At 35.7% G+C, this 12,171-nt stretch overlaps 1 protein-coding gene across 1 annotated transcript; it reads right to left on the bottom strand.

Annotated features, from left to right (window-relative positions):
• Positions 1 to 1,464: 1,464 nt before the first annotated feature.
• On the bottom strand, positions 1,465 to 11,669 carry LOC106132090 (serine protease snake). Its single transcript, XM_013331407.2, has 10 exons — positions 11,340 to 11,669; positions 10,707 to 10,785; positions 9,479 to 9,573; positions 9,153 to 9,203; positions 8,464 to 8,555; positions 7,363 to 7,472; positions 6,243 to 6,386; positions 4,416 to 4,531; positions 3,246 to 3,403; positions 1,465 to 2,841 (listed from the first exon to the last, which is right to left on the bottom strand). The coding sequence occupies exons 1-10, from the start codon at positions 11,398 to 11,400 to the stop codon at positions 2,677 to 2,679; spliced, it is 1,071 nt and encodes a 356-aa protein (XP_013186861.1). The 5' UTR covers positions 11,401 to 11,669; the 3' UTR covers positions 1,465 to 2,676.
• Between the last annotated feature and the right edge of the window lie 502 nt (positions 11,670 to 12,171).

The raw sequence follows: 12,171 nt of genomic DNA, 5'->3' as shown, positions 1-12,171 counted from the left end.
ACGCTCTAAACAATTTTTAGCAAGTAAATCTGAGCTTTATCTATCCCGTAAGAATAAAGACATAACCTATTCTTACATACATGGAAAAAGATGAACGTTGATGCCCTTTAGTATTTTCAAGACTGTTGGCTCTGTCTACCCCGCCAGGGATATACATGTGACTAGATGTATGTATGTATTGTATAAGGCAAATCCAAGAAAAAATCCGTGTATAGTTACAAGAATCCTTTTATAGCAATAGATAATTACCTATATTTGTTGCATTGCAATAAGGTAATGTAAAGTGTATGGTATAATATTGCTAATATTGAGTCTTTTGATGTGTACTAAAAACAAACAAAATACATGAGAATGTAACTACTGTACTTAATAAACGATACAAAGTATTAAAATTACCCCAAATCCGGGTAATTTATAATCATTACGTGTTGTAACACAGAACTGGGGAAGAACGGTGTATATTAGGGCTTGTGCAGCATGTCACCGTCTTCGCACGACCACGGTCGCATTGACTCAGACCGACTAGGATGTGCGTTCCCGCGAGTAGGTACGGAAATTAATGGGATTTTTGTTTACGCGGACAAAGCACCGGTAGTCTAGTATTACTACAGAATTTGTCCAAACTTCACGGGCCATTTTTTTTCGCTTGTCAAAATTCACCCGAGAATCTTAAGTACTAACTTGTTTTTTTGCAATAACTATTTTAAATAATTATTGTTTGATCGTTCAAAGTCTCTTTGAGTCAGAGCGTCAGAGGTCGTACAAAAGTCGGCGGCACGGTGCACGAGCCCTAAATAAAATGGCGGCAACCGGAAACACGTCTAGCCTGGGAGTCTACTGCATTTTCATTACGCAGCCGCGGTGTGTGTGCGTTGCTTTTGTGTGTTGTTTGCATACCGTCGTAAAGTCGGTAAAGTTGCATGACTTTAACCTCAAGTAATGTTTTTAAAATGTGCTTTAACTTGGTTTTAACCCAATATTCAGCAAAATTTTGTATTTTATTTCATAATAGCTTTTACCCGCAGCTAGCGTGCGTGAATTAAGCACCATCTACAAAAAAGTAAAGAAATTAGCACCAACTACAAAGGAAAACAGGTTTTTCGCAAACCTCACGGGAAATTTTTACCGGCATGAAAACTATGTCCTTCTCCAGACTCTTATTTATATATAACGTATATTTCAAGATTTATTCAGTAGATAATCTGTGAAGAGGTAAACAAACAAACTTTTTTTCGCATTTATAATTTAGTTGGGATTTAATAAAATTTGTTGTTTTTTTTTAAAACGAGTTTTAATTGTAATATAATATCTATAAATAAGTGTCACCATGATCCAATATGGGTTAGGTTCCCCTAAAAGATTTCGGAAGCCAGACGGGTGTAGCTTCGTTCATGGTCAAAGGCGCATCCAGGGCTCTTCCCAGGGGTCTCAAGTCAAGAGAAAAATAAGAATAAGAAATCAGAATTCATAACATTACAAGTATGATTTATTGCTTGAGAATCATTCCAACCATATATTTGAGTTAGGACAGAACTCAAGATATAACAATAAAGTACATATTAACACAGAGTTGCTCTTTTAACCAAATTTCCTGGTTTTTTAAACTAAATATGTATTAAATCGAACAATTTCAAGAAAAAGGTTTATATAATAAATATATTTAAAGGTACAAACACACTGTAAAGAGAGCTTTTGACTAGTAACGTTAGTGATTGTTTTAATTTGACAACAATTTAGAATATGGCATACTCAGAATCAGAGAATATGCTTAACAACAATATTGTATGCTTTAAATATCCGACATACGGTTTTGGTCAGTAATAAATGCACCCTACCTACTCGAAATAATTCTAAATTGCTACATATGTATTTCTTTTAAGTATTTTATAATTTATTGTGTATTATCTGCCAATACATTTTTATTTTAGCAAACAACAAAATTGATTGCGTTCACGGATTCAATTAGGATAAAGTATATATTTTAACATTTTACGCATGACATAAATTTACATTCTCTATTTTCTTAATTACATTAAGAAATAACAAAGTGTACATAAATGAAAACTAGACCATTAGCCATTCGGATGTTATGCAACAAGAACACATATTTTTTTTCACTATTTTCCCGCTAATTCAAAAACGTGAACAAGCATATGTCTTTTCTTTCTATCACTTCGGATAAGCAAAGAGAATGAGAAGAGAGAGTAGATATAAAATATTTGCCTTGACAAGCTTTGCTTTGTGAAACCAAGCGGTGCAGCCCACTGACATGAATTAACACAAGTACCGCATGTTCCAACACAAAATGACAGCTTGTTTCGGGCCCCCATTTGAAACGCCCTCAGTGAATAAATGACATCAAATGCAAATGAGTTGAGAATTGAGTCTCCTCCTTTATAGAAGTATATAAAATATAAATATGAATTATGGTAACAGATAGTTTTTAGCAAAAATGCGGAATAAGTCATGATTTTTAAAGTTAATGTGATCCCCTCTACTGGCGTTGCAATAGTGTCTCATCACTACTATTAGTTACACAGACTTTCAATGCTATCTGTGCCAAAATGGCATGAATTAATAGGGGGTAATTTTTACATTGCCAATATGAGATTCTGAGTATATATAGCGTAGAGATCAGTGGTGTTGCCGGGCCGGCGGCGTTCCATTTTCAAAATGCTAGTTGGACCAAACGGTGCGCTCTATCCAGTCGAGGTAATGCTTGAGGCGTGTGTAGACGCCTGGCTCGGACGATCCGCAGCCGCGCCCGAATGACGTCACACCGACGAGTCGGTACTGCGCGTCTGACGACGGAGGCAACTGGATGGGGCCGCCGGAATCGCCCTGGTAAACAATACATAAATAATTCAAATTTTTGTTACATATTTAAAATCTCGTCTCTCCCCTGGAGGGGTAGCCAGAGACTTGCCACTCCCTGCATACTTCTTTCGCTTCATTCACATTTATTTTAACTTTCTTTGTGCAAGCTCGCTGGTTTAGGATTCTCTTGACCTAACCTCAATAATCATATTTTTATGTTGAAACAATACCAGAATAAAAAATCAAGACTTGGTTAATAGGTATATTAATAAATATTATTATATATGATGTGCTTCTAGTCGTTTACAACGTCAACTATTAGTAGTTCGGCAATTCTACTTACAGCTCTAGGTAAGGATATGTACAGACGTTCAAAGGATTAAAGAGCCTCGTATCCATGGCCATAAAATATAAAACACACATTTTACCTGGCAACTATCGTGCAATCCATCAGGGTCCCCGGCACACAGCTGTCCAACGGATATCCCGCTTGGCAGCTTCCGCCAGTTCGCGTACGACTCGCTGCATTTGCTTCTACTCACTACAGACACGTTCGTTTTCAATAAAACGTTACTCCGGACGTCGCCTGAAACAAGTAATTGTAAGTATAGAAGACGTTCCCGGCCCTTTAAAATAGAACCACTACAACTCTTCCCGTAGGATATAGTCAAAGACGAGTAAGAGAATAGGCATATACTTCTAGTGCTGCTTTTACCGTGATCCAATATGGACCAGGTTCCCTGCAAAGGTGGCAAAGATCAGATAAGAGTCGAAAACATTTTTTCATACAATACTAGTTGTCCCGGCAATCTTATCTTATCACTAAGGGGTATGAAAAATAGATGTTGGCCAATCGGCCAAGACCTACTCAATAGACATGTGCCAATCATGTTCAGGATCGGATTGAACCTGGAACGGTTCATCGGAACTGTGGAACTAGTTCCGTTATCATGTTCGCGGAACTATCTAGTTCCGCTAAAATTTTCAATGCAGGGCGCGTTACTTACCCACGAACTGGATATGGAACTACGACGACGACGACGATAGTCGTCGTCGTATTTCCATATGTTTAGAATAGATAACACACATGACTTGACACGACATAATATTACCATAGCCATAGCACCTATGTAATGTACTTCACATCAATTGATTTACCTTCATACTTGGCAGGCTTAGGACTGACAACCAAAAGTAAATTATTTTACAATCTACAAATGAGTGTTTGGAGTCAATTGTTACTTTAAATAACATTGAATAGTTACATAAGTATCTAAGAATATTACGAAATTAATGAAGTGTGTGATTACTATTTTGCGGCAGCGCGGTGGCGGCACGGCGGCGCCCTCATATTTGGTCGCGGATATGTTAGGAACTGTGGACCGACTAAGCCAATCAGTTTGGATTGGACCGATATCGTTCCACCTCCGGACATAGTTCCGAGAACTATTACGGTCCGGAACGACACATGTCTACTACTCAATATGCTCACAAAATTTAATGAAAATCGGTCAAGCCGTTTATTAACAGGCTAATCTGAAAAATCATATGGCCGCACAAAAGTTCCTTTAATCCACGATGTAATATTTTGTTCTTACGTGATGTACTTGTTCGACCCCACCCAGTGATAGTGAGGGGGACAGTAGGATCCTCGTCTTTAGTGTATAAACATACTGCATTCACATCACTAGATACCTTGACCGGCCGCTCTAACCTGAAATCGAATAAAAAGTTATTGGGTTATGGTGGGAAAATAGTCCACTTCTTTAGGTACTGAAATAAAGATAAACAATCTTAGTGTCGTCTAACAAAAATACATTACTAAAATAAACTACGGTTAGACAACAACAAAATAATTAAATACGACATCTCAATTATCGCATTGATTTTTTTCATCATCAAGTTTATTTACTTTTGTGTTTTAGTACTTAAAGAAAAAAGAACTCGGTTGCATGTCTCATTAGTAAGAAGCCCGGAGTTCGCCTATGATTGCAGTATTACCACTTTTATGTTAAATCGATGTATATACCTGCGTAGAAGTTTTATATATTCTATGGCGCGAAAATATTTGAGCCTATCAGAACGCGTCATTTGAGCGCGAATTGAACTGTGCGCTATTATGAGCGAGATAGCAGGAGACATTTTGTTTTTGTATTTTAAGTTTCATGTACTTGTAATAAAGTCCGTTAAGTAAGTTGTGCCGTGTGGTTCCCGGCACCAATACAAAAAAGAATAGGAGCACTCCATCTCTTTCTCATGGATATCGTAAAAGGCGACGTAGGGATAGGCTTGTAATCCTAACTTTTACTTGGGATTCTTTTTTAGGCGATGGGTTAGCAACCTGTCACTATTTAAATCTCAATTCTATCATTAAGCCAAATAGCTGAACGTGGCCATTCAGTCTTTTCAAGACTGTTGGCTCTGTCTACCCAGCAAGGGATACAGACGTAATAATGTCGTCATTTTAATGAGTTTTCAATCAGGCGAGATGCGAGTGAGGTTCGGCGGTAGGTTACGCTATTCTGTGCCAAATATTGCAGATGCCACTTATTAAAGTGGTAGTAATGTACAACCCTGGAGTGGATAACTTATCACATTTATGTACTAACATGTAAATTGCAAATAGAATTGAACTCGTTAGATTTGTCTCAAACTAAATTAAAACTTGTAATAAGGAGTCGGGACATAAGATCTGTGAGGAGTAACAACGCAAACAAATTGTATGCGGATTTTCTAGACTTAGGTACCTTATCCACAATAGATAGACCAAAAAATTAATACAGACGCATACACAAATTTGGTATAAACAGTGCATATATAATATTAGGTCCGTACATATGAAATTGGCGTTGGGTATAGGAGTAATAAAAAGTCAAATGTTTATTAATATTAACCATTATAATCTATGCACTTTTGCCATCTCATACTCGTAGGTAGTTCATTGATCCCTTTACTATAAAAACCATTGAGACGGGAACCGATAAAATCTTTGAAGGCGGTTTGGACTGCCCTATAGAAGTTGAATTTTTTCCCTTGGAAAAAGTTTTCCTAATTTTGAAAAAAAAAAATGGTAATCTGGAGCAAGGTCCGGGGAGTACGGTGCGGTCTTAGACTTTCCAATTGAAGCTCCTCTAATTTGGTAGCAGTCTGTTGTGCAAAGTGTGGTCTAGCATTGTCGTGAAGCAGCAGTCACGCGTTGAGCAAGTAATCACGAATTTGTATGGAATTGCATTAGTGCCATCGCGTTACCACTAGGTGGCGCAGATCAAATCACACACAAATTCGCGTTTACCTGCTCGACGCGTTTGATCGATTAAAACTCGCACTAACCCCTCTGAACGTATCCTTCCACTGTCTTTTCGAGACTGTGAACGCTACCCCGTAAGAGATTAAGAAGTGATTTATATGTATATCTATAAAGTTACCTCAACAAGGCTAGATCGTGGTACTTCTCCCGGCGTTTGTACTCAGGATGTACAATAATTTCTTCGATCCTGAAATCGGACCTCTCATTCCACTCGCTACCTCCAAGCTCTACTACTCCTACACGCACTATGCTGGGTTTTATTCTGCAATTGAAAAGGTATAGGTATGTTATAATTTGAATAACTTTTGTAAAAAGAGAACCCTACCTAGAGAAGCTTACAATCGATATCCTGCTTTTTTTAGTCGGTTAATTTCTAAAACAATCTCCTAAGTGTAATTTTTTTTCGTACTACCATAGAATATAGAAGTGATAAGTACTGGTGAATGTGACGTCGGAAGTGATGCTTTTGACTCTTATATTTTTTTCTTTTTGCATCAAATTTTTCGGAGTTTATTTGGCGCAGAAAACTGCATGTGGTGCAAAATTCCTAAATGTGGCATTTCTAATGACCTATAATATTTATACTCATTTCTATTTTTCTACAGAAAATGCTGCGCCATAGGTCATCGTTTTAGAGTAATTCTCTTATGCCAGTCTGCCCAGTTTTTTCTATAATTATTATTTGTATTTTTCTTTTTATATATTCTACAAGACACATGAGGCTGGCGTTTTCATTCAGAAATGTCTAGTACTGCGGGCCCCGGGCCCAAAAACATATAGCGTCGGATTATGCATCTGGGAACACCCAGAGATGAGAGAGGATAAAAAAATTATTTCATTTAACTTGAGTTTTTGTGCCCTCAGAAGTTTATTTCAATTAAAGGCATAAATTAATAAATTACATTTCCCTTCCACCCTCAACCTAGGCCCACTTAAGCCTCTAAAGAAGTATGCGAAGATCATGGCAAGTGGGAAGATGTGGTCTATGCCTATCCCTCTGGGAAAGAGGCATGATATATGGTTGTATGTAAAAAGTCCCGATATTTAAACATAAACACTGGTCGTGCAATACTAGGTACTTTTGTACCTAGTCCCTTTTTGACCTTTAGGTCATTAGTTGAATGCGGTTTCATGCAGTAACATTATTTCATTGAATCGAAAGCGACCCGCATTCCAAAGCATAGCAGCAGAGTGTGGGAAATCCCAAAGATGAGGAGCATAAGAGTGAGAGAGATTACTTGTCTAAAGTGTCTATGCAATGTGCGGCGGTGATGACAAATGTCGTAGACACCAGCGCCCCCCCACAGTCGAATATGTAACCATTGCCGCGGTCGAAACCTACAGCCACCTGTAAATAGATAATACGTACTGTACGTAAATATGAGTATTAAGTGATATGTACCTACTGGTGACTGTGATGTCGCAATTAACACTTGTCAACTCTTTTTATTTTGCAACTCATTTCTGAGATTTTTTGACAGCTTTTCAACTGCAGATCTGCGCGCGAAGTTTGACATACTACTCGTATAATCCTGTCTATATCCCTTGCGGAGTCAACAGAGCCGAAGAAGAGCGCAAGAAGAATAGAAGAATCCCAAGTTGATGAAGAGAATCCCAAGTCCAACCGGTGGCGAGGCTCATGTTATTCCTATTGTTTCAAGGCATTAATATTATCTAATTCAGATTTCTAGGTGCAGGGTCATCTGAATAACCATACCTTAATTTCCAGAAAAGGCAAACTATGCCTTTGTTACTCCTGGAGGTCTATTTTATCTCTGTGCCAAATTTCGTTAAAACCTTCCGTAGTTTTAGATTTTTATTGTTACACTCAAAAATCTCTGTCTCTAAATAAAGATTTTTTTGCGCCTTTTCCAAATAAATTAATTATAGATTTTAATTACATATTTTAGACCCAAACTGAATGAATGAACTAGAATGCCGACAAGAAATGAGGAGATAAAATAATATCATACTTGAAAAACTGAATGGCCACTTCAGCTATTTGGCTTAATGATAGAATTGAGATTCAAGTAGTGACAAGTTGCTAGCCCATCGCCTATAAAAGAATCCCATGTTTGTAAGCCTATCCCTTAGTCGCCTTTTACGACAACCATGGGAAAGAAATGGAGTGGTCCTATTCTTTTTTGTATTGGTGCCGGGAACTACACGGCTTACCTAATATCGGCTCTAATTAATATGCTAGAATTATAAGAAAATAATTTGCTGTGTCATAATGTTGTGAATAAAAAGTCTGAGAAATTCATAACAAGTAGGTATGACTATCGATCAATGTTATCTGATATATAGAATGATATGTATTATTGTAATTATATGTATACCATGTGAGGGAATTCCCCGACGGTCGCTATATCTCCGCCTATAATGTGGACATCTAATGGCGTAATTGTCGATTTGATGATTTTCTCGCATTCTGTAAAATAGTTATTATTTTGAGCTTGCATAACTAGAAACTAATCTTTTTTAACATCGGGCAAATCGAGGTCAGGTAGTTTCAAGTCGGTGTTCCTGAGTTCATGTCATTCCTGGCAATGGACAGTTTTATTTTTAAGCTATAACATTTTTTTGTGGGTTTTGATGGTTTTTTATTACAATTTTTTATAGTTTTTGTGACGTCCACCGGTTGTTCATTTTTTAACGTAAGCTGAGCACCGAATGGTCACCCAGGTACTTATATTATAATAAAATAAAAGACACGAGGAGAATTGGCTCTCTTTTCAGGAATGAAAAAAATATCTCTGCATTTTTTTTTCATTTTGGTATTTTGTGAGTGGTTTGGTTAACTTTCCCTGACAGAGCTGACAATCTAGGAATGACAACATCAATGGAAAAGACACAGGATGGTTCAATGTTAGAGTGTCTACAAATACTTTATAAAACAGGGTGATACTTGTTAATTTTACTAAATGCATCCTTGTCTGGTGTGAAAAGCAGAATTAAAGCTCAAACCAATTACAGTCGAAGGGCCAAAAATAAAAATAAGAAGGGTACTTTAATGTGGTGTATTCACCTGTATCAGCTTTTCTCCGAGACGCAATAGGTGCTTCTGAGGTTCCACTTCCTGAAAATAAAATGTTCAACCATTCTAAAGCAAAAATTGGGTTAATATTTTATTTAAGTTACTTTTATGAGCAGTTTAAATTATACATAACATGTTTTTCTCCCAAATAAAATTACAATTTAAATAAATTTAAATTTTAAAGGATGCCTTCTTGATGGAATTAAGTTCAGAGAAAATCTGTTCAACCTCAGAGAGCAGTATACTTACTAGACTGCTGCAAGTAAAATTTTGCTATCCTCCATGCAATATATTTTTCTATAACAAAATATTCTTACCAAATTTGTATGTTGTGCGAGGACAACAAACAACTTCATCATCTCCTAAAAATCCACATCTTTCAAACTTGTCATATATTTTATTTTTGACAGACCTGAAAAAGAAATAGTCATTTGTTGTTTTGCCTCTAAAACTCTAATATACTTGTATTATGCCACACTATGTTCCATACTCTTTTTAAAATGAAGGTTTACCTATTACAGCTGAATCCCTGAACTGAGTTTTGTGAAATTAATCTTAAATGGTATCTCCACCTAAGATTAATTTAAAGAAACTCATAAGGTTAACAGAACTCCTGTTTAGCTCAAACTTAGGCTACATTTATCAAGTTGTGGGTAACCACTAGCATTAAGTATATCATAATGCCTAATATTGATTCTTTGAATAATTACAATTTTATATATTTTAATAAGGGTATGTTGAGATGGTTCAGTCATGTGGAGAGGATGAATGAAAGCAGGTTGACTAAGCAGATATACAAGGAGAGCGTGGAGGGAAAGATCAAAGTGGGAAGACCTAGAAGAACATATCTTGATCAAATTAAGGACGTCCTGATAAAGGGTCAGGTCAAAAGTACCCAAAACCACCGAGCTTGCATGAAGAGAGTTATGAATGTGGATGAAGCAAAGGAAGTATGCAGAGATCGTGGCAAGTGGAAAGAGATAGTCTATGCCTACTCCTCCAGGAAAGAGGCGTGATTTTATGTATGTATGTTATATATTTTAGCATATAGTATCCTTTTGCTCTTCTTTGTATTTATTTAAGTTCATGTCTAAGTACTACTAAAGTATGTAATAGACATATAATGGATCAGGTCCAGTTTTGCAAAAGGCTTATTTTGTAAAGGACATTGGCAGAGGATATGGGTTTTAACGCCAATATTCAGATTTTGTTAAAAACAGGCTGCATTATACAAACAATTTGGAACATAACTTAAAGACTACATTACATTTATAAATAATATAAATTTATTTTCCTTCATTAGTACCAATAAAATGTATATTGAAAAAAAAATATCACACTATTTATTATTAGATTTGAGAATGTTAAACTATTCTACTTTAAAAGTGGAGTTAGAAGTTGCTAAAAATGGCATTTTGATATTTGTATTGGTACCTATTTCACAAACTTGTTTACTTTATTCAGAGTTCTTATCTAAATAATGAGAATTACACTAGGTATCTTGTAAGGGATGATGATATCAAAACAGATAAATATATCACTGACCTTATTGCCACTTCACAATCAGTAATTAAAGTGCAAACACCTTCTGATAACTGGCCGTTTGGTTCACAATCATCACCAACTAAAACAAAAATATTTATAATTAGGTTAGTTGTCAAAAATTATCATGTCTTTTATCCCAAATGGGGTAAACATAGAGCCAACCAGAAAATATTTTTATTTTGTATACTTATTAAAATATTTAGAAACATAGAAATATAAAAAGTAGGTATTAATAGATAAATGTTAATTGTGCAATACTAGGTATATTTAAGTCTATTCAGATTTCAAAATTTTTGTAGTTGCCTAACATTAAAATTATATTTAACATTAAATGTATAAATATGTACTAAGTTTGAGTGTAAGTTAGTTTTATGTGTATACATAATGTTTGCAATAACTGAAACAGTTAATGAGATATGTGATAAATTTAAATTTGTACAAAGGGATGTTCAGCTGTATATCTAAATGATAGAATTGAGATATCAATAGTGACAGATTGCTAGCCCATCGTGTTTATTAGGTTTATTAGGGATAGACCCTTGTCACATACGACATTTATGGTGGTTGTATTTCTAAAGTGCCGAGAGCCACGCGTAATTAAGGATTCAATACTTTTTGTTTATGAATACTCACCGTCAGCAATAATAAAATGAATACAAATTAAAACACTGAGGATAAGAGAATTAAACCACATTTTCTTCCACACTTTAATCTTATTTTATACTGAATTCGGTTGCAAGTCATGCAGATTCGAGTTAATTACTACGACCAAGAGTTAATGATTCAATTTTGAACAAACCGGTTCACCTCACTTGTTTACCCCATCCGATTCGATCTACAATCCTATTAATTATGGCGAATTATATCAGAGCGAATTTTAAAAGCCAGTTACATCTTCGACTTTCAAACCAACAAAACAAACAAGACGTATGTACTTTGGTACATACGTCTTTGGATCTGTCTGATTTGACTTTTGACATCTGACAGATGTTTAATTTTATTCTCGTTTTATTTGACAATGCCACACTGATCTCTTTCTATATGAATGATATTTATATTTATAATATTTATAGTATGGATCACATTAATATAATATTGGCGATGTAAAAATAATTTGACAAATTGTTTTCTACATTATAACTAGAACAGATAAATAAATCAAGCCTCTTAAGAAAGCAGTGGAGAGGTAGGCGGAGACTACATCTTTCCACTTGCCATGATCCTGCATACTTCCTCTTATCACACCCTTATCAATTCCTGTTACAGGCATATTAACTGTTTTTAAATCTGTGTTGTTACTATACCTTCTTTCATATCACAACATTTCTGTATCACGCTGTTTCTTATCCTGCCACTTAATTTAACACCGACCATGCTCCTTAACTCGCAACCCGCATTTATTCTGCCTTTGTGCTTTTATTTATCCAACTTTTACACTCATTATATTAATTTTGGGACCATAAAT

The sequence above is a fragment of the Amyelois transitella genome, chromosome 13, assembly GCF_032362555.1.
Source record: "Amyelois transitella isolate CPQ chromosome 13, ilAmyTran1.1, whole genome shotgun sequence".
NCBI lineage: Eukaryota > Metazoa > Arthropoda > Insecta > Lepidoptera > Pyralidae > Amyelois > Amyelois transitella.
Note: the sequence above shows the minus strand (reverse complement) of the source record. Positions and strands in the feature narration are given on the sequence as shown.